Source organism: Wolffia australiana, chromosome 18, assembly GCF_029677425.1.
Source record: "Wolffia australiana isolate 7733 chromosome 18, ASM2967742v1".
In the NCBI taxonomy this organism is placed as follows: Eukaryota; Viridiplantae; Streptophyta; class Magnoliopsida; order Alismatales; family Araceae; genus Wolffia; species Wolffia australiana.
The window spans coordinates 6,001,703-6,024,407 of record NC_135852.1 but is presented as its reverse complement, the minus strand read 5'-3'; the positions used below and the strand labels follow the sequence as shown (position 1 = coordinate 6,024,407).

Here is a 22,705-nt window from a genome sequence, read left to right as displayed (position 1 = left end):
CTTGTCCGTGGACTTGATTAGCTGTGTGCATTAAATGCACGCGAAAATCGATGACGTGTGAATTTAAAAATTGGTAACTTCACCTCCTTATTCTTTGTTTTATTTTTATTTTTTTTAAAGGGGTGCTGACGAGGGCGAAGTGGCGCTTTGTGAACCACTTGAATGAATCATCAATTGCCAATGATTGCGCTTGATGGACGCACACAGCGATGTGTCAGAAGGCAATCCGAGAAGGGGGAAAACGAGAAAAAATAGCGCCAACCAATTAGAAAAGGCCATTTTTATGAGATATTTTGAAGAGAGATAAGATCCAACGGTTGAGATTAAACACCAGTAAAATGGCGATATCTTGAGATCTAGACGTCCAATTGAGCTGAAATTTTGAGGGCATGTTTTCTTTTACCCCTCTACGATCCATATGGTTGGATCTTTAAATAGAGGTCTGGAAAAAGGTGAAATTCACTTTTTAAAGCTCTCTCCAAGGATTTGGCCAGGAAGGACACATGAGTTGCTTTGGAAGTCGACATATCTTGATTCTGCATTCAAAGTTGTAAGTTTCTGATTTGTATTTTGAACTTCTTCTTGAGAGATTCTAAAACGCCTTGGCATGGGCGAAATGTACATGCCCTAGAAGTTGTTTTGAATGAAATTAGCATTGCAATTTGTTTTTGATTTGAGATCTGATTTTTAATCTTTAGTTTTAAATAGATTTGGAACAATTCTACAATTTTAGATTTTTAAATTAGGGTCAGATTTCACTTTTCCCCCAAATTCTTCACTTTCTCTCTCTAGGTTAATTCGTCTATTTTCTCTATCTAGATTTCAAAATTGATTGTTTGGAAATTTAATTCAATATATAAAAAACCTAAATATAGAATTTTATCTATTAGAAATAAAAAAAAAGTTACTAGAGCAACATTAGTGTTTATTCTTAACACCAATTATATCATATTTTATGTCACACCTTGAATGTTCCTCTTGGGAAGTAAGCCATTCAGTTTTATCATAACTTTAGTATAATAGCTGTTTGTAATTTTAAATTCCAACGGATAGAAGCTTGGATCCAAATATGGACCAAGATGAAAATGATTAGCTTAAAATACTACTTTGATGTTTGGCTTGGGAGTAGAATGTCACATCACCATGAGTACATCCTCAAATATCATGAGTATATATACTAAAGTTTTCAGCTAGGAATTTGACATGAGAAACTATTCTACAATTGTGTTTGATTTTCTTGCCACACCCTATTTATATGTGGAGCATGCTCCAATGAAAGCTGATGTCTTTAAATGATCCACAAATTGATGAGACATGGTTTTATTCTCTGATTCTTTTGGATTTGATTTCGTTATTAGGATTGAAATTTTTACGTCTGTTTAGAAGTTATTGAAAAAAAATTACAGCATTTGAAAATAAAAATCTAATTAATATTTATTTAATTCAGATTTTTTTTTTCCATACCAACACCCATAATTTAATTTTACATATCTATATCATGTTTTATAAATTAAGCAATTAAAATTTCAGTTGGGACCCAATTTTTTGTTTCGGAAGATTTTGGTCATTAGGGAATTACAGAATTAAACATTCTATGCAGTAAAAAATTATAAACAATCTTTAATGTGGTGTTCACGAGCTCTCATTTAGGTGGATTCTTGCTATTTTGGCTTTTCTTTAGAAGAAACATTTTTAATCTGAATCTCATGAAAATTTTAATCAATTTATTTTACTATGTAAAAGGAGCATACTGGCTAATTCAATTACTTCTCTACAATATGATGCCTTTATGCATTTTGATTTTGTTCTATTTATGTCTTTATGTCAAAATCAGCATCTAAAACTTGTTTGGATTGAAAACAATGGCGTATGAGGAAGTTTCATATTTTGTAATATATATATATATACCCATATTATCGATATTGCAGTTTTCCTATAATTGGTACCTAAAATCCTTCTCTGGGATCAGATCTCTTGTACTTCGATTTAAAGAAACTAAATCATTTGGTGCTAATCTTTCAGTACATCACTCCAATTTATTGAATTCACAATCTTGTCGCCCAAATATTTTTCTATTTTTTTTCTGTTATATCCAAAGCTAATTCCCTGAAGTATGGCTTACTGCCCGTTTTCTACCAAGGAGAGCTTCATGTTCTGGGGGCTTATTAAAATTTAAAGTTGCCTAAACTGAAGGTTTTTATCCTCTATAAAGTCTGCTCTTTCTTGATTTTTTTTTTTCAAAAAAAGGATAAAAGCAGTCCTCCGTTTGGGTTTCAATTTTCTTATTCAATTTATTTTAGATGGTTTTTTGTCCCACAAACCTTGACATGTCCTTACTTTTTAAAGTTGCACGTACAGTAAAGTTTTTTTAGTTTTTCACGTTTAATTTTCTTTATTTTTGTTTTCGAGTTTTGTTTCAGATATTTTCATCCTGCTCCCTTGCGAGATATTTTCTGCCCTTGCGGGAGAGGACCCACTGTACCTACCAACAATGATTAATCACAAAAATAAAATAATAAAACAAAAACGAAGCAAGACCAAATCTCTCATTGAGACATTGCTCTTTGGTAATCTTAATGATAATAATTACGGTTTCTAATTAATCATCGGGAATGACTAATTTATACTAATTTCACAAAGAATTTAATGCACAGTCCTAAGTTAAAAGAGGTGATATTTCATGTCAAACCTACCGCACATTTCTGGCTCTGTCATTGCTCAAAGAAAAATATCATTATAATAATTTACTCAAAAACGGAGTAAAGCCTCGTAACCCAATTTGGAAGCAAATTAAAAAATTTAATATAAAAAACGTCAGTTGAATGTTCGCTTTGAAACAGAGTGACACCGTGCTAACTCCACTAAAATATGAGAATACAATGATTATGTTAATTACTGTTTCCTTTTTAATCTGTTCAATAATAGGATTAATAAACTATGTTTTCCATAAATAAATTCCACACGCTACTTATTTCTAAAATGGGTTGACTCCACTATAATATGAAGATATTATATTTGCCAGTGAGGAGAGAGGCGCAGTGCTAACACTACAAAAATACAATGGTCTTGTAACAAATTGTATTCTTTTACTATCAATCATTGTAAGATGAAATAATTGTTTTCTATGTAGAAATTCCAGAAACTAATGATTTCTAAATGGGTTGACTCCACTTACCTATGAACATGCATGTCATCGTTTTGTCAAACACAATAATCGTTTAATCTCTACGATTGTATGATTAAAAATACTATATTTTGCACCGAGAAAAGTTCAGATATTACTGTTTTCGAAAGAATTCTACTCGCCACGGAGAAATTTCAGAAATGACTGATTGATTTAGAAATTACCTATTCCTGAAGAAGTATGTAGCTATGGTTTACGCTCTTTAATTGTACGATTGAATATTACTGATTTCTAAATAATTCTACTGAATATCCATAATTTTCAGAAGTTACACATCTCTAAAGAACTCTGTAATTATGGTGTAAGCTCTTTCATTTTATAATTAAATAATTATGTTTTCCACCAATACATATCAGAAATTACTGCTTTCCAAGGAGAAATACCAGAAATAACAGATTTCTAAAATTGGCCGAATATTATTTCAGGAATAAGAAAGCGGTCAGTGCCGAATTCAAAACAAAAATAGGAGACTCGTAAGTCTCCATCAAACATGAATAAAAGAAGGAACTTTCTAAAAAAACCTGAATTTTTTTAAAAGATACATATTGGAATAAAAATTTGAGAAAAATAGAAACTAACGAGCAAAATATAAATAGGAGACTCGTAAGTTTCCACCCAACATGAATAAAAGAAGAAACTTGCTAAAAAACTTGAATATATAGGAATTAAAAATCGATAAAAATAGAAACTAAGGAGCAAAATCAAAATAGGAGACTGGCAAGTTTCCACCAAACATGGATTAAAGAATAAACTTTCCAAAAAATACCTGAAAATTTTTCTGAGATCCATATGAGAATAAAAAATCGAGAAAAATAGAAACTAAATAGAAGACTCGCAAGTTTCCAGCAAACATGAATAAAAGAAAAACTTTTTAAAAAGCCTGATTTTTTTTAGAATACCCATAATGGAATAAAAAAAAACTAGAAAAATAGAAACTAATGAAGGTTGCGAATATAAAAATACTTTTATTTCAAAATTCTCTGCCAGCTCAGCCCAGGGAAGTAGACGACATTTTAAAAGTCGTCTCCCATGCCGGCGGCGAGAATTTAAAAATCTGACCTTCGTCGTCTCTCTCTATCCGTTTCTCTCTTTCTCTCTCTAGTTCTTCCTCCATTTCCGCCCGACCACGCGCTCTCGCAGATCGCGAATCTCTCCAAGATCGTCGGCCATGGCGTAATCCGTCTTCTGGTGAAGCTTGCGACGTCGTTTTTCTTGCTGCGGATCCCGTTTCTGGTTGAAGAACGAGTGTTGGAGCTCTGCTGATCGATATGGCGCTTCTGCTCGCTGCTGCGAGGTCTTCCACGTCGCGCTTCGGCCCGTCCTCGGCGGTTTCGGCGATGGCGGCTGTGTCAAATCTGAATGCACCGCGGTCGCCGCCCTCGCCATCTCCTTGTGCTTCCTCGGCTAGGCATTTCGGCGATTGGAGGTCTCCTATGAGTCATCGCGCTCTGGTCCGTTCTTCCGCCGCCGTGGTTGAGAGGTTCGAGAGGCGATTCGCGAGCATAGGTCTGTACTTTTCTTTTGGTTTTTGTTTTTTGTTTCTGTGGATTCGTCATGAGCTTAGCTAGTCGCAATGTAAAGGCCGAAGACATTGTTAATGATGCAGACGGAAGCATTGAAATATAGCTTTTTGTTCTGATCTGTAAAGTTATTTTGTTTCTATGCATTACTAGTTTATTAGAATTTTTTTGCGTTGTTTCGGTGGATTCTTGATAGGCTAAGCTCCTCGCAAGAAAAGAGAATTGTTAATGATATATTCAAGGAATGGTTCGGCAGAATGCCATTGAAACATCGGATTTTGTTATTTTCTGTGGGAAAGTTTTTTTGTTCTTATGTATACCTTGTTGCTTATATTTATGTTTTACGTTGTCTCCGTGGATTCATGATAAGCTACGCTCCTCGGAAAAAAAAGGTGAAATGGTTAATAATTCAGGCTAAGGAATAAGTTTGCAGAAAGGCATTGAAATTTCGCATTTGTTACTGTTTTGTGGGATAATTTTTTTGGTTCCATTTCCTTGTTTCTTGGATCTAAGCTCCTTTTTTTTCGTAGCCACGAAGAACTCATATGAGAGTATCCTGACGTCCCTTCCTAAGCCGGGTGCTGGAGGCGAGTTTGGAAAGTACTACAGCCTTCCAGCCCTCGATGATCCCAGAATCGGTCAGCCGCATGATTCTGTGCTTTTTTGTGCAATCCATTGTCTTTTTGTTAATCTAGGTCTTAGGATTTATGAAAATTGATGTTGCAGATAGACTTCCCTACTCTATACGGATACTGCTGGAGTCTGCGATTAGGAACTGTGATGAGTTCCAGGTGACGGGCAAGGATGTGGAGAAGATCATCGATTGGGAGAATTCTGCTCCAAAGCAAGTTGAGGTCCCCTTCAAGCCTGCTCGTGTCCTCCTCCAGGTTAAAATTTCAAGAAAGAATGTTTATTTTAATGATTTCTAAAATATATTAGTTCGTGGGGGTGATTAATATGATTCTTTCATGGTCTTGTTTCTGAGCTTCAGGACTTTACTGGTGTACCAGCTGTTGTAGACCTTGCCTGCATGCGAGACGCCATGAACAAGCTTGGCAGTGATTCAGATAAGATCAATCCACTGGTCAGTTATTGTCGTTCGTGTTTTGGTTTCTTATAAAGCAGCTATTGTCTGATCTTTTTGACTTGTGCAACTGTATAGTTATTAATTAATAATTAACAAGGCGTCGTGTTGAAATTATAATAATTTCAGTTATACCATTATTACCTGATGCTGATGACAAACATAATATTGGTTGGAAGTTAAATTTGTTGTCCACATCAGTTCTGAGATGTTTAATTATTCCAGTTATTTAAGTTTTAGGTTGTTTATAACTGGTTTCATCATTGCGCTGTAAAGGGGTATTATATCATCTTTCGATGACTTAATTTATTTTTATGGTTGCAGGTGCCTGTGGACCTCGTAATTGACCATTCAGTGCAAGTCGATGTGGCAAGGTCCGAAAATGCAGTCCAAGCAAACATGCAGCTCGAATTTGAGCGAAACAAGGAGAGATTCGGTTTCCTCAAGTGGGGATCGAAGGCATTCAAAAATATGCTCGTGGTTCCCCCTGGATCTGGTATTGTTCATCAGGTACACAAAAATTTAATCGTTATTTTTATAACTTCATTCCTTTCCTCCGCAAAATTTCTAGAGGTTTGAGATTTTACTTAAATGTTTTTGCCAGGTGAATTTGGAATATTTGGGTCGCGTTGTGTTCAACAGAGACGGTCTGCTGTACCCTGATAGTGTTGTTGGCACTGATTCACATACAACGATGATAGATGGTTTAGGTGTTGCCGGTTGGGGTGTTGGAGGCATTGAAGCAGAAGCTGCAATGCTTGGGCAGGTAACAAGCGAAGTAGATTTTTTTTGCCTCTAAGCATTTTTTAATTTACCTGAATATCTCACTATGGGCTCAAAATATCATTAATGGACTTTTCTTGACGTTCTCCCCTCCTGTCATGGCAACAGGTTTTATCCTCGCTTGTGACCCAAATAAATTTCATCTATGACTGTGGTAGGATGTCCAGCCCCTGTTTGGTGCATTGTTGTCATAGAATTTTGGAGTAGTTTCTCATTAAATACTTGTAACCTTCCCTAAGGAGGGGAAACAATAAAATTCATCTGTGATTGTGAGAGGATCCCCAAACCTAATCAGGGAATTTTTGTCAGTTGCTTTAGAAAAGTTCCGCTTTAAATACCTGTTGCTCTTTCCTAAGGAGGACTGATAACAAATTTCACATCTGATTATGTTAGCAAGCCCAACTTCTGCCATCGGTGTTTTTGTCATTTTCTTATAGAGAAGTTCCTCTTTCTATGATCAATTTTCTTTTCCAAGATCCTTCCTTGGTAGAAACCTACACCAAGGTTGAACATGACTTTAAAATTAACTCGATCTCATTCCACCCAGCCAATGAGCATGGTGTTGCCTGGAGTTGTTGGATTCAAGTTAGCAGGGAAACTGAAGAACGGTGTAACCGCTACAGACTTAGTTTTGACTGTTACTCAGATGCTTCGTAAGCATGGCGTTGTTGGAAAGTTTGTCGAATTTTATGGTAAGCCAAGAAAATTATATTTCCTTAATTTTTTGCATTATAAATTTTCTCCTGTGATTCCAGTTCTAAATCTAATTTGATTCACAGGCCCAGGGATGAGTGGACTCTCACTCGCCGATCGTGCTACTATTGCCAACATGTCCCCTGAATATGGTGCGACGATGGGGTTCTTCCCCGTGGATCATGTCACTCTCCAGTACTTGAAGTTAACTGGGAGAAGTGATGAAACTGTAAGACACAGAGACGCGTTGAACTGGGTATCAGCGCCAAGAACTTTTTAATCATGCAGATTGTGTGCAATTTCAGGTGGCTATGATAGAGGCTTATCTTAGGGCAAATAATATGTTTGTAGACTACAGCCAGGTGAGAATAATGTTGATTATCGTCAGGATCCCCAATTCCTCTTGGGGTATTGTTGTTTTTTAGCGGTCATGTTCTTATCTTTCAATACTTGTAACCCTCCCCTTTGGAGGGCGGACAAGAATCCTTTCTGGCTCTATTGTCGTTTGGCTTTTTCTATCTCTGTTTATATACCTCTCCAATATTATCCTTGATAGGGACCTACCTGAGATCCCTATCAATTATCTAGCGAGATTGGATATATTCTCTTTATATTTAACAATTTTGACTGGAAATTTATCCACTAACCAGCCTCAACCCGAGAGAGTGTATTCTTCTTATCTGGAGTTGAATCTTGAAGATGTGGAGCCTTGCGTGTCTGGCCCTAAGAGGTAAGAGGATGGATGACTTATGTGTTTTAAATGGAAGCATAATTGTCTTTTAATGCGAAAATGCAACTTGATATTATTCAATTGTTTTTTTTTACCCAAATTATCTTGTCAGACCACACGATCGAGTCTCTTTGAAGGAAATGAAGACAGACTGGCATTCTTGCTTGGACAACAAAGTTGGGTTCAAGGTTTGTTGTCCCTATCTCTGTCGATGCAGTTTAAAAATTAATATGCGTCCAATTTTTAAGAAGAAGAAAATCATCTTTAATTGTATTTTCAGGGATTTGCTGTTCCCAAAGAATCTCATAGTAAAGTGGTTGACTTTTCGTTCCATGGAACCCCGGCGCAAATCAAACATGGGGATGTCGTGATTGCAGCAATCACTAGCTGCACAAACACGTCTAACCCTAGCGTGATGTTGGGCGCTGCTTTGGTGGCGAAGAAAGCGTGTGAGCTGGGTCTCGAGGTAAGAAAAAATTCCATCATAGTAGTCCTTTATAATTTTTGGTTTATTTTATTTTATTTTTAAAATATTAATGTCCTTCTTAACAGGTGAAACCGTGGATCAAGACAAGTCTGGCTCCTGGTTCAGGAGTTGTAACCAAGTACTTGGAGAAGAGGTATGAAGAACGCGGGATAGCTATAACAGTTGCGCCAAAACGATGACTAACTTGTTATGTGTTCCTAATGGCAGTGGACTGCAGAAGTATCTAAACAAGCTTGGGTTTAACATTGTGGGATATGGATGCACAACGTGCATTGGAAACTCGGGAGACATTGATGAGTCAGTGGCAGCCGCGATTTCCGAAAACGGTGATTTCATTATCTATAATTTATTATTTTTACTGATTCTTGATGACAAAACACACTTCATGGCTTATTATCGTTTCTTTTGCAGATGTTGTTGCTGCTGCTGTGCTATCAGGGAATAGAAACTTTGAGGGCCGCGTCCATCCGCTGACCAGGGCTAACTACCTTGCTTCACCCCCGCTTGTGGTGGCATATGCTCTTGCCGGCACCGTACGTATCAAAAGACAACTATGGCCCGTCAAAATTAGAAATTTAGATTTTTGATTATCTTTGACGCTAAAATTAGTTTTAATATTCTTATTTATGATAAAAGTTCTTTATTTTTGTTTTGGAATTATGATCCTTGAATAAATAATATATAATTTGATATAGCCACATTTGAAATCACTATACAATAGAGAGTAAGATTTATCTAGTAGCATGTCTATCAATTAAGCCAAATATTTGGTTGATTCTATTTCTCTTTACTGTAAATGCTTTATTTTTTGGAAGATTTTGTACTGAAATGAAATTGCTCGTCTAAGAAATTTTCCATTTTACAAAAAATACTTGATTCATTTCCCGTCTCTTTGACTGTGACTCAGGTTGATATTGATTTTGAGATGGAGCCTATTGGGATCAGTAAAGACGGGAAGAAAGTCTACTTCCAGGACATATGGCCGTCAACCGAGGAGATCAAGGAGGTAGGTTGTTTTACATTTTAATTGAATAATATTTTTTTCAACAATCTTTTTCTTCATTGTTTGCTAGAGATCAAGGTGGGTTTTTTTCTTTTTAATTGCTAATATATTATTCATTTATCGTTTATGAAATAAATAATAAGGCGGCGGGACTTTTTTACTTTTTAGTTGATAACATTTATTAATTGATCTCTAAATTCAGTATGAGGTATATCTTTAAACTTTTAAATCTGTAGGTTACATTTTGTTGATTAATCGTCATTTTGATGAGATGGGTTTTTCCCGCTATAAATTGATGGACAACATTTTTTTCATTAGTTGATAAATATTGAGGAGGTGGTGTCTTCGTTTTAAATTGATAGATAACAATTTTAATCATTAAGAGGCGCGTTCTTTACAGTTTAAATTTATAGAAGACTTCGTTTTATCATTAATTTTTGAAGACAAGAAGAAAGAACAATTCTTGATACTCAAACAAAGAGATTACAAGGGGTTTTATAGGGAGCCTTAATGGGCTAATAATAGAAAGGGCCCTTAATGGGCTAATAATAGAAAGGAGCTAATAATAGAAAGAAAAAAAGAAAAGGAAAGGAGACAATAATGTCAACACTCCCCCTCAAGCTGGAGCGTGGATGTTTTCCACACCCAGCTTGGAACAGAGCTCCTCAAACCGAGGGGCATGAAGCCCTTTGGTGAAGATGTCTGCAAGCTGTTCAGCTGACGGAACATATGGCGTGCAGAAATTTCCCGACTCAAGCTTCTCTTTAATGAAATGTCGATCGATCTCAATGTGTTTTGTACGATCATGCTGGACGGGATCATGAGCAATGCTGATAGCCGATTTGTTGTCACAGAACAGCTGAACAGGGGAAGAAACCGGACACCTTAGTTCACGAAGCAGTTGGGTAATCCAAAGTGCATCACAAAGACCATGCGCAAGGGCACGGAACTCCGCTTCAGCACTTGATCGAGAGACCACTTTCTGTTTCTTACTCCTCTAAGTAATAAGATTGCCTCTCAAGAAGGTGCAGTACCCAGAGGTCGACCGACGATCAACCACAGATCCTGCATAATCGGCATCAGTGTAGACTTCTAGACGCAGACCACTGTGACGACGAAACATTAATCCACGGCCAATGGTGCCCTTCAAGAAACGGAGGAGGCGATGGGCAGCATGAAGATGACTCATTCGAGGGTTCTGCATAAACTGACTTAGAACACCCACTATATATGCAATGTCGGGACGGGTGTGGGTGAGATAGAGCAGTTTGCCCACAAGTCTTCGATATTGTCCGGGCTCAGTCGGATCTTCATTCTCATCCGCACCAAGTCGATGACTCACATCAATCGGTGTCGAAATAGGCTTGGAGTCTTCCTTTCCCAGCTCGCAAAGAAGATCCACTGTATATTTCCGCTGACAGATGAAAATCCCACTCGAAGAATAAGCCACCTCAATACCAAGAAAATATCGTAATGGGCCAAGATGACGTATGGCAAAGTCCGACGACAGAGACATAGCCAGCTGAGTAATGGACTCCGTATCATCACCCGTGATGATAATGTCATCCACGTACACGAGAAGAATAGCCACTCCCCCGGACGTGGAATGACGGTAGAAAAGCGTGTGATCTCCATTACACTGACGGTATCCCCGGTTCTTCATGGCCTTGGTGAAACGGCCAAACCAAGCACGAGGAGATTGCTTCAAACCGTACAGCGCTTTCTTCAGGCGACAAACAACTGAACTCGGAGTAGACGGCACTAAGGAGGCATATCCCGGAGGTAAGGCCATATAGATCTCCTCAGTCAAATCACCATGAAGAAAAGCATTCTTGACATCATATTGCTGCAATATCCAGCCCCGATCGGCGGCAAGAGCCAAGAGAGTCCGGACAGTGTTCATCTTGGCCACAGGGGCAAACGTTTCCTGATAATCAATGCCATACTGTTGGGTGAACCCTTACGGCACAACACGTGCCTTGTGCCTTTCAATAGAGCCGTCGGAATTGTGCTTTACAGCATAAACCCAACGACTGCCAACCAAGTGCTTGCCCGGCGGTAGTGGAACCAGATCCCATGTGTCATTTAGGGCAAGTGCTTGTAGCTCCTCCTCCATTGCCCGACGCCAATGAGGAAGAGAGAGGGCTACGTCCACCGTCTTTGGAAGGGAGATAGTGTCAAGGGAGGTGAGAAGAGCGTGGTAGGATGGGGAAAGACGATGAGATGAGATGGATGCGGCTAATGGATACAATGGAGAAGGATGAGGGCAAGACACAAGTGCTAATGAAGGATTTTCAAGAGGAGTGGATGAGGAGGATGAGGGAACTTCAGGGGTAGGAGGAACACGAGGCTTGCGACGAGCAAGAGTGATACCATGGCGTTTTCTGGCAACGCGTATAGGTAAAGGGGCACAACATAGTGGGATAGAGGGATCCGATGGGGACTCTGCAGGAGGGTTCGATGAAGCAGAGGATGGATCTTTAGTAAGGACAGGTGGATTTGGGATTGGTGCAGGCAGAGGATCAGAGGACAAGGTGTTCATGGGAATATCAGATGGAGGCTCTTCGAGAGGAACAGGCAAGGAAGGACTTGGGACTGGTGACGAGGAGATGAGTTAGGAAGAATAAGAAATTCAAGGGGATCTGATTGAGGTGGTAAAGAAGGAGAAGGTGGAGAAGAAGAGGGTATCTGGAGTGAATTCGTCAAAGGTAGCATCCTTGGTGACAATAAATCGACGAGAGGGTGGATGATAACATCGATAACCCTTTTGAGTAGAAGCATAGCCGACGAAGACACATTGGATGGCCCGAGGATCAAGCTTGTCACGACCAAGATGGTGGTTAGGAGCAAAGCAAACGCACCCAAAGACACGAGGGGTAAGATTGGTTCGGAGAGAAATGTTGGGGAAGGAATGCTGGAGACAATCAATGGGAGTAGTAGTTAAGTCGAGACGGAAGACGGTTGAGAAGATGAATGGCAGTTAGGACAGCTTCAGCCCAAAAATACTTTGGCACATGCATGTGAAATAAGAGGCTCTGAGCCATTTCAAAAATGTGACGAAATTTTCGTTCTGCAACTCCATTTTGCTGGGGGGTGTAAGGACATGTGGTTTCATGGATGATGCCTTTTTCTTGGAAGAAAGTACTTAATGTGGAATTGACATAGTCTTGGGCATTGTCAGAGCGGAAGCGACGAATAGAAGTGCAGAATTGAGTTTGAATGAGAGAGTAGAACTGAGGAATAACAAGGGAGATCTCTGATTTATTTTTCAAGAGATAGGCCCACGTGAAACGAGTAGCGTCATCAATGAATATACATAACCACCGAGCACCGGACGTGCTATGAACAGGGGAGGGTCCCCACACGTCGGTGTGAACGAGAGCAAAAGGAGTCGTCAAATGGGAAGAAGAAATAGGATACGTAGTACGATGATGTTTAGCAATTCGACAAGCATCACAAACAAAGCGGTCCACAGAGTGACCTTGGAAAAGTTTTGGAAATAAACGATAAAGAGTAGCAAAGGATGGATGGCCAAGGCGTCGATGGAGAAGCCACAAACGCTCATGAGACGCCGAAAGGGGAACTGCAGCGGCAGCAACAGCGAGGGGAGACAAGGGAGATCGAACAAGGTAGAGACCCTCATGCTCCTCAGCAATGGAAATCGTCCTCCCCGACACCTTATCACGATAAAAACAGGTATTAGGAGTGAATGTAAGATCTTGGTTCAGATTACGAACAAGGCGGGATAAAGAAAGAAGATGATGAGCAAGCCGTGGAACATGAAGGACTTTAGTGAGGTTCATCGAAGGAGAGAGAGACACACGACCAATCCCAGCCACAGTGAGAAGATCACCGGAAGCTGTTTTAACTTTGGAGGAGCCGGAAACGGGTTCATAGGTCACAAAAGCTCTAGGATTGGGTGTCATGTGGGCAGTGGCACCAGAGTCAAGAAGCCAAGTGGATGATGATGACGACGGAGATGGTGAAGGAGGAGAAGGAATGGTGGACATACCCGCGTTAGCTAGAGAGCACGAGCCCACGACTGGAGGGTCAAGCAATCGCCGAAGACGTTCCACTTCTTCAGGTGTAAAGCCGGGAAGAGAAGCACTCGCCGAAGACGCTCCACTTGGAAGAAGACCATCGGACAGAGGCACTTGACCAGGCATCGGTACTTGGTTGACAGAAGGTGCAACCATAGCGAGATTGCTCTGTTGTTCGCTTCCGTTGAAGCTTAAAGCACGTCTCCTTGGAGTGACCCGCTTTGCAGTAATTGCAGAAAAGGGAAGGATCACCTTTGGAGGATTCCTCAGTCGAGTAGATGGACCACGAGGCGAAGCTCCTGCTCCAGTCGATGTGGTCGCACCGAGAGCGCGCGTGGAGGAAGACGAATGTGCTACAAGTGCAGAAGCCGGGTCTGGGACTGCTGAAAGCGAGATTCTTCAATTCGCGCTGCGGCGCATCCTTGAAGGAAAGCTCTTTCTCCCGGTGTATAAGCTGAGCCCGTGCATCGCTTCATATTCCGGGTTAAGTCCTATAAGGAACTGAAAAACCGGTTGAAGAGTGTACTTGTGATCCACCGGCGAGGTCCGGAGGCATGTAGTGATCAATCTCATTCCACAGAGAAATGAGTTCTGTGCTGTACTCCATGATCGTCCTGTCTCCTTGACGCAGATTGGCGGCCCGATGCACTAGCTCATACAGTGTGGCAATATTATTTTTCTTGGAGTGGCTGTCAAGGGCCGCTTCCCACACGGCCCGGGCAGACTCAAGAGACAGAAATTCACCCTTGATACTCGGTGAAATACTATCCAAAAGCCATCGATGGACCACCCCTTCAACGTCTAGCCAGTCATAGTACTTGGAGTCTGTCTTGGAAGGCCCTTCTTCAAGTAAATGACGCATCAGTCGTCCCTTGAGAGTAATCTGGACATATTGCTGCCACTGAAGAAGGTTAAAGCCGGTGAACATCCCATCTGGAGGCATCCGAGGCAGAGAAAACGGTCCAGGTGAAGCCGACCAATTCCCCGACTCAAGAGGTGCCTCCGAAGCATTTGACGTTTGACCCACACTGGGTGGCGTCGATGCTGGCGTCACACCGGAAACCGATACAGGCTCCGTCATCTTGATCACAGAATGAAGTGTCGCACGAGGAGCACACGGCTGCAGGAACGCCCGCGGCTATTGGCTGCGTGCGCGGCTGAAGAGTCGAGGAGGGAGCGCGGCCGCGACCGAGAGGAGAGCGCGCGGTCGAGAGGGAAGCGTACGCTGCCGAGAGAGAAGCAAAGCCGAGGAGGGAGCGCGGCCGCGACCGAGAGGAGAGCGCGCGGTCGAGAGGGAAGCGTACGCTGCCGAGAGAGAAGCAAAGCCGAGGAGGGAGCGCGGTGCGGGAAGCCGGAAATGTGGCCGGAAAGAAGCTGCGCCGCCAGGAGCAGGTAGCCAACCGGAAGGAGAAGGAGCTCAAGATCGTGGCGAATGTAGAAACGCCAGAGATCGGAGCTACGGTCGAGCCCAGGAACCCGGATTAGGGTTAGGGTTAGGGCTCTGATACCATGAAGACAAGAAGAAAGAACAATTCTTGATACTCAAACAAAGAGATTACAAGGGGTTTTATAGGGAGCCCTAATGGGCTAATAATAGAAAGGGCCCTTAATGGGCTAATAATAGAAAGGAGCTAATAATAGAAAGAAGAAAAGAAAAGGAAAGGAGACAATAATGTCAACAATTTTAATTTGAATATTCTTCAGGTGGTGGAATCGAGCGTTCTCCCTGAGATGTTCAAGAGCACTTACACGGCGATCACTGAAGGAAACCCAATGTGGAATGAGCTATCCGTGCCCAGCAGCAAACTCTACTCGTGGGATCCACAGTCAACGTACATCCACGAGCCACCATACTTCAAGGGGATGACGATGTCGCCACCTGGGCCGCACAGCGTTAAAGACGCCTACTGCCTGCTCAACTTTGGGGACAGCATCACCACCGACCACATCTCGCCAGCCGGGAGCATACATAAGGATAGCCCCGCTGCCAAGTATCTTCTTGACCGGGGTGTTGACCGGAAGGACTTCAATTCCTATGGCAGCCGACGTGGCAATGATGAGATCATGGCGAGGGGCACTTTTGCCAATATCCGGCTGGTGAATAAGTTTTTGAAAGGAGAGGTTGGACCCCAGACGATCCACATTCCATCGGGGGAGAAACTCTCTGTGTTTGATGCTGCAATGGTGAGTTTAACGCTGTTTTATTTTTAGTTTTTTTTGCTTTTTTGGTTTTATTTTCCAGATGTGGAGATTAGTGTCTTTATCCGGGCGACAAGAAATTTTTTTCCAAAACCGTGTTTTTACAAAATACAGTCGAGAATTTCTTTTTGGTATTTTTTTTGAATAGTTCCTCTGCTTGGTGCAGCCATGGTGAGTTTTGCCCTTTTTACCATTTCATCTATTCCATTTAAAGCTCTTTTTTTTACCTTTTTATCTCTTTCGATTATGGAATTTTGTTTTATTTTGGGGGCATTGTAGAGTTCCCTCCCTTTTGAAACCTCCGATTGAGAATTTCCTGGTTGTCGTTTTTTGGAAAATTTAACTATGAGAAAAATCTGTGTTTGATGCGCCATGGTGAGTTTTAAATTTTTTTCATTTTCGAATATAGAACTTTGTGCAAAGAGTTCCCTACATTTCTGGAAAATTCGGTTGAGAAATTTTGGTTGTTTTTAATTCGAATATTGCCTCTGGGAGCCACCTTTATGTGTTTGATTACCCCCAGAGTGAGTTTTTCATTATGATTTTTTATCTTTTCTCCGAATTTGGAAGTTTTTGTCAGTATCTGGGGGAGAATTTGGAAGTTTGTGTCGCTGTGGCGTTTCTGAACAAACTGTGGGAGAATTTTTTTTGTGAATATTTCATCCGTGGAGAAGCTCTGAGAAATGTTATCCAGTGAAGTGTTTTGCTCTGTTTTTCCTATTTTTGTCGAATATGGCTGCTTGTCAATTACTGCAAAAACTATTTGAGATTAGTTTTTGATGTGTATGCTTTTGCAAAGTATGGAACTAAAATAATTTTCTGGGTTCTTATATGACAGAAATATAAAAGCGAGGGCCATGACACGATCATCCTGGCGGGGGCCGAGTATGGAAGTGGCAGCTCCCGGGACTGGGCTGCCAAAGGACCTATGCTTCTGGTATGTGATGAAGCTTCATATTCCTATGATTATATCAATATATTCGAAAGATTTCGTGGTCCTACTGCTGAAGCAACAAAATTCATAATAATTATATTTTAAAAAAAATCCCTGGTGGAGTACCCTATTTATTTCTTTTATTTTCTATTTTAAATTCCTCTCATGGGAAAAACACTGCTGAAATCAAAACCCTAATAATTCTTTATTTCTCTAATTTAAATGTTAATAACTGAATTTGTCCCTTTAAATTTCAACGATGGGTCAGATACTGCCAAAGAACAAAAATCTTGAAAATTTCTAGTCTGTTAATAATTCTTTATTGGCCTATTTTAAGTTTTTACTATGAGCGAATATTTCTGAAAAACAAAAAGATTTAATAACTCTTTATTTGTCTAATGTGTATCTCACCAATGGGTGTGCTTTTCCATTTCTCAATGCAGTATGCCATATCTCAACATATTTAAATCTTTTAAAATTTAAATAGATCCTTAAATGAAAAGGCAAGAACCCTTAAATGAAAAGGCTGTCCTATATATCTTACTATTGTACCCTTAATGGAAAATTATCCCAATTTTTGAGATTTTTTTGGGTTGGTAGGGTGTGAAGGCAGTGATCGCAAAGAGCTTTGAGAGAATCCACCGTAGCAATCTGGTGGGGATGGGGATCATCCCGCTCTGCTTCAAGGCTGGTGAAGACGCCGAGACTCTCGGCCTCACCGGCCACGAGCGATTCACCATCAACCTTCCCAGCGACGTGGCTGACATCCGGCCAGGTCAGGACATCACCGTCTCCGCCAACACCGGCAAATCCTTCACCTGCACCGTCCGATTTGACACAGAGGTGAGCCTTCATCGTCCATCCAGATCTCCATGACGGATGACTGTCCATCATCCGTCCCATCCCTTACCGTCATCAGTCACTGTCTTGACCTCCAAACAGGATGGAAGCCTTCGTGCTTTCTGTCCCGATCTGTTTTGTCATCGGGTGCTGGTGATTTACTCTAGGCTAACAACCAAGGCTCGTGGACGGATGATGGACAGAACAGGCCATCATCCTGACCTCAGCACGAAAACAGTACAAAATCCCACACTGGATTTCGTTCTGTTCCCAGGTCCCAGTTATAGCTCCGGATCGTCCCGGACGTGGACGATGGATGGGAGGGGATGAATTTCGTAAAGTCCTACGTCCAGAGTAAGTTCAGGGACGAAGGACGGGACGGTTTTTCGTCCAACGATAAAAAAACCGTCCCGTCCAATCATACCGGGACGGTTTTTCGACCCATCCAGTCCTCCCGGGACAAATTTTGTTCCCGGCCCTCGTCCCAGATGAAAAAAACCCATTTTATATATTTAATATATCAATATAGATTTTTCCATTCAAGCACCAGCACGGGTGCTTGAATGGAAGTCCGTTAAGTCTGCCCAGGAGCCTAATTATCAAGTGTTCTACATCCGTTCCGTCCGTTGTCCGTCCCGAACCTTACATACTGACTGATACACGTCTCTTGCAGGTGGAACTGGCGTACTTCAACAACGGCGGGATTCTACCCTATGTCATCCGGAATCTGATCAAAGCCGACAGCTAAAGTCGACCGGATCGAGACGAAAAGGACGAAAAGAAAGAGAAAGGAAAGATCTGATCTATCCAGCGATGATCATGGAAATAAAAAGATACTTACCGGACGAAAATTTTATTTTATCTTTCCCAGTGGCAGCGAATAATTTCCACCTTCACTCCTTGACCTCCGCTTTAAAAAAAAAGAAAAAACTGGGTAATATCTTTTCTCTATCGATTTGTCTGCTGCAAGGTCAACGCCATGGTAGTCAACGCATCAAGATGCTGACGTCAGTTAATCAGTCTTGAATTCATGCGCGCGCATCCACTTGGTGGAAGACCACTTGTTTCCTTTGACCACCGGGCAGCCTCCTGCAAAAAAGTAAGGAACAAAAAACCTGATTAAAATTAATAAAACTTGGAGAGAATATAAAGAATTGTAAATTTTTTATTATATTAATTTTCATTCACACCGTTTTTTGACCTTGGACAAAAAAAGATGTACAGGATGTCCCCGGAATTTTTTATTACAGGATTTACTAAAATTCCGGGGATATAATCATCCTGTTCGTTGGTGTTGGATGGGGACAACTGTACTAAAATTCCATTCTATGATTTTCTTTTTCCGCAAATTTTAGAACTTCTATGATTCAGAACTTCTATCATTTTTCCGTCCCATCCGGAACCGTCCCAGATGAACAAGCCGTTCTGTCCGGGGCGTGCCTGTTCCCCAAATGGGACAGTTCTTTGGTTTAGGGTAGATGAGGGGACAGTTTTGGACGACCCAAAGAATTGGGACGTGGGACAAGACAAAAACTGTCCCGAATCGTCTAACAGTCCCATCGCCGATGATCGTACACCTTACCGTGAAGGCTTAATGGGTCGAGAGAGGCGTCGGGCTTCATGCTCCAGAAGAGAAGCGCGTCTCCCATGCTGGGCCGCACAGCCAGCCCAGTCTTACCGCATTCAGACAGCTGACCGTAGTCAGCTCTCAAGCTGGCATTGGCTGCTGGCACTGAGGGAAAGATAGTCTCCCCGCCTTCTTCAACATCGGATCTTTACCAAAAATGGGTCAAAAAGTCAGAAATAAAAGACAGAAATCACTAATCTTTATTATTAAATGGTTAGTGATGGGTAAATTTGATCAGAGACGCCCTTCTGAATTGATTTCTATTTTTATTTAATGTCATGCACTTTCTCTGCAACTTCAAGTCAATCAACACCTTTCTCTGCCCTATGAATAAATATTTTTTAGAAGGGACGGGTAGGTACTCACAAGTACATGAGGAGAGTAGCCATGCGTTGACCGCCGTTCTGGGTGTTGTATTCGTCCAGGAAATAGTCGAAATGCGGCTCGTATTTCTGACCGATTTCGTAATGCAAGATTTGAAGACCCTCGCCGTGTTCTGTGAGCAGATTGTAAATACTATTAATTTACGCAAGGGAAAATGATTTTTATAATAATAAAAATAAGGTCGGTATCTGGTCTAAACCCAAAGAAAATTTGGATTGGATAGTGATCAAGCAATTTTGATGATCGAAAATGAGTTTGGCAATTCGGATTATGATCGGTTATCTGATATGGTTCACCGTCAGGTGTACCAAAGGAGACGGGGGAAGAAGGGTATAAGTAGCCTATCAAAGAGTAAAGAAAGCAGCGAGTAACTTGATGGTATGTTATTTCCCTCATCTCATCCCGAGTCCTTCCTACTTCTCACCCCTTTTCCTGTGACCTAATCGACCAGCGCCGCATCTTCAGGGTCTCGCCCAAGCAGGACATCTCTCCGGCGAGCTGTTGTCTCCTGCTTGGAAGAAGCTCTTCTCTCTCTCCATCTCCCCTTCTCACTACCTCTATCCCTCCTCTTGTCTCACACGCGCCACGGGAGACTGTGTGCCCACGGAACCCTGAACGCCTCTTTTGTGATGGAGGAGTTTCCTCGTCTTTTGTTGGTCGATATAATTTCTCTCTTGGTTACGAAGTGGGGTGTGACATAGGAACATAACATTATCATCTTCTTCTTCAAAAAATAATGATGGGTTATTATCAGTCGGATCAACTGGATCGGACGATAACATCTGTGTTCTCCAATCGATGAAAACTTTCTACTAGATGCGATCTGATCCCTCCTGTCCCTGACCCGTAAACGTTAGAGTTTTTCCAAGATGCTCATATCAAGAAAAGAGAGCACAAGTAACGATTATTGAGTTTATTATCTAAAACATTGATCATCAAAGGGAAAGTAAAGACAACAAAAATAAGAACTATATAAACAAAGGAACGATATACTTACCCACAGGAATGAAAGTATAATCTGCAATTCTTTGCTCAATTGCACGTATCATTTTGTCTTGTCCCCTCTTAAGAAATGTTCCTGAGCTTGTGCGAACCCTACAAAGTTTGCAAAAAGAAAGCTATAGCAACCGAATGCACATATCATCAAAAGGATACTGTGATAATGAGACAAAAACAATTATGTTTTGGAGAAAAATCACGATGCCCCGAGAACAGATTTAGGGAAAAAAATTACTGACATTATGAAAAGTAACGCAACAAAGGAGTTCAATTTTAATGGGTTAATAAATTAAAATTTCTAAAATATTGTGTTCATGCAGACCTGCTATCTTTGCTTTTGCCTGTATCGCTGTCCACGACCATCGACTTCTCCATATGAGGCTTTGCCAGCTGAATTAAATATTCGCATTCTTCCTTCGACTACAAGAGAAAGCAAGATATAGTAATTTCATTAAATCTCAGCATAATCGTATCAATTTATAATCTTGAGATACATAATCCTTAAAAGACAAAGGAGAAACGAAATTAAAAGTGGTGCGGTAGTAATTGTTTGTCCAATTTACATCGTCTACAGTTCCAATTTATTAAAAAATCAAGATGGTGTCCCTTTGATGGTTTATCCGTGCTTATCTTTCAGCTTTTGGGCTTTGGCCATCAGGATAATAAAACGGAAAACAAGAATCGGTCATATCTCAATTGGAAACGTTCCCTATTTCACAACAAAATATCACCCCATGTTTATTACATCTAGATTGGTCAATGCAGTATATTAATATGAATGATGGGAACAATCAAGAGATTAAGACCCAACCCTTAGTAAAGTTAACAGGAGATCATCGCTGTTAGGGAATTTAATCCACAAGAGTTAAAAACGATCCGATAAAGAAAAATAATCGAAATTTCAGACCCACAAAATTATGATTGATAAACTCCAGTGGCTCCCAGGCCAGTAAAGGAAATACTATCTATTTGTAGAACATAACATCAACCCATGTTCATTACATCTGGATTCGGCGCTCGAAGTTATTAGTATGAATCATAAAGGCAATCAAGATTAAGACGCAAAACTCTTAGGAAACTCAGATGATATTAATCAACCAGATCATCACTCCCAGAGGATCCAATCAATCAGGGGTAAAAACGATCCGATCAAAATAAAAAAAAACCGACTTTCGCACCAGGAAATTGTGATAGATAAACGCCCTTGGCTCCCAGGACAAGACCTCCGTCCACTGATCCCCTCTCGCCCCCAACCCATCGCTGCACAAGCGAAAAATTCAACAAAAAAAACCCAGATCCATCATCCGGACGTCTAATTTCGCAGAAAATTCCCAATTTCACGCAGATGAACATACCTACGAGTCACCTTCTTCCTAGTCTCGTGCGGCGTCTTCACTACTTCCCTCTCCATGAGCTCTCTTTCTTCGGAAGGATCGCTGGAGATGGGCAGGGAGAAGATCCCAAGGGAGAGTAGAACAATTAGTACGATGGAAAGGGCGAGAAGAACAGTGAACACCAGCGGCCATTGCGATGGGGAGTTCTTCCCAGGATAAGCCCGAGCGCTTCGCTTTGGTCCCTTCGCCATGGCTGCTCGCCCTCTTCTTCTTCCTCGCAGTTCTTCCTCTTCTGTTCAACTTCAACTTCTCCACGAGAAGATCTACTCCGTAGTAGTAGTAGTAGAAGAAGAAGAAGAAGAAGAAGAAGAAGAAGAAGGGTTGGTGAAAAGACTATAATGCCCATCGTCTTTGCGTTGACTTTTCTGAAGAAGACTGTATTAATTAAGGGTTAAACCGGGGAAATCAGAAACAGTTCTGACACGTGGCCGAATTGGATGACGTCATTATCTGGGTTCTGTTCATCTCTGCTGTGATTGGAGGAGTTGGGATGATAGAATTAGATGACGTGTAGTATGATAAAGTCAAAGCTTGCAAGGAAGGCATCCTCTTTGAAGAAATGTTAGTTATTGGAACTGATTACATAAGCCTGAATATTTCAGTCTTGATTAAATTCTGTTTTAAACTACTTTTTTTAATGGAGATATTGTGAGGGCTTTACTGTGCATTCAACTTATAAGTAAAAGAATATTTTTTTCTTTCTTTAATCTGGGAGCTTGTGTGTGGATACTTCATGTAGCTTAATGGGCCTTACTTTCAATAGACCATACTAATTACAATGAGTATAACGACAAAAAAAGGTTT

At 40.9% G+C, this 22,705-nt stretch overlaps 2 protein-coding genes and 1 long non-coding RNA gene across 3 annotated transcripts; 2 read left to right on the top strand and 1 right to left on the bottom strand.

Moving 5' to 3' along the window:
- The first annotated feature begins 4,239 nt into the window (after positions 1-4,239).
- LOC144714855 (aconitate hydratase, cytoplasmic) lies at positions 4,240-18,393 on the top strand. Its single transcript, XM_078589644.1, has 20 exons — positions 4,240-4,690; positions 5,235-5,342; positions 5,431-5,591; positions 5,696-5,788; positions 6,113-6,298; positions 6,393-6,554; positions 7,119-7,263; positions 7,351-7,493; positions 7,570-7,626; positions 7,915-7,994; positions 8,107-8,182; positions 8,275-8,460; positions 8,547-8,614; positions 8,689-8,807; positions 8,893-9,014; positions 9,389-9,487; positions 15,229-15,708; positions 16,562-16,660; positions 17,258-17,500; positions 18,171-18,393. The coding sequence occupies exons 1-20, from the start codon at positions 4,453-4,455 to the stop codon at positions 18,243-18,245; spliced, it is 2,940 nt and encodes a 979-aa protein (XP_078445770.1). The 5' UTR covers positions 4,240-4,452; the 3' UTR covers positions 18,246-18,393.
- LOC144714856 (putative prolyl 4-hydroxylase 3) lies at positions 18,312-22,183 on the bottom strand. The gene is made up of 7 exons (XM_078589646.1): positions 21,863-22,183; positions 21,686-21,767; positions 20,830-20,927; positions 20,506-20,603; positions 19,491-19,620; positions 19,080-19,270; positions 18,312-18,586 (listed from the first exon to the last, which is right to left on the bottom strand). The coding sequence occupies exons 1-7, from the start codon at positions 22,090-22,092 to the stop codon at positions 18,510-18,512; spliced, it is 906 nt and encodes a 301-aa protein (XP_078445772.1). The 5' UTR covers positions 22,093-22,183; the 3' UTR covers positions 18,312-18,509.
- Positions 19,627-20,261, top strand: LOC144714857 (uncharacterized). Its single transcript, XR_013584477.1, has 2 exons — positions 19,627-19,886; positions 19,974-20,261. It is a non-coding gene; the product is annotated as an uncharacterized LOC144714857 (long non-coding RNA).
- Positions 22,184-22,705: the final 522 nt, after the last annotated feature.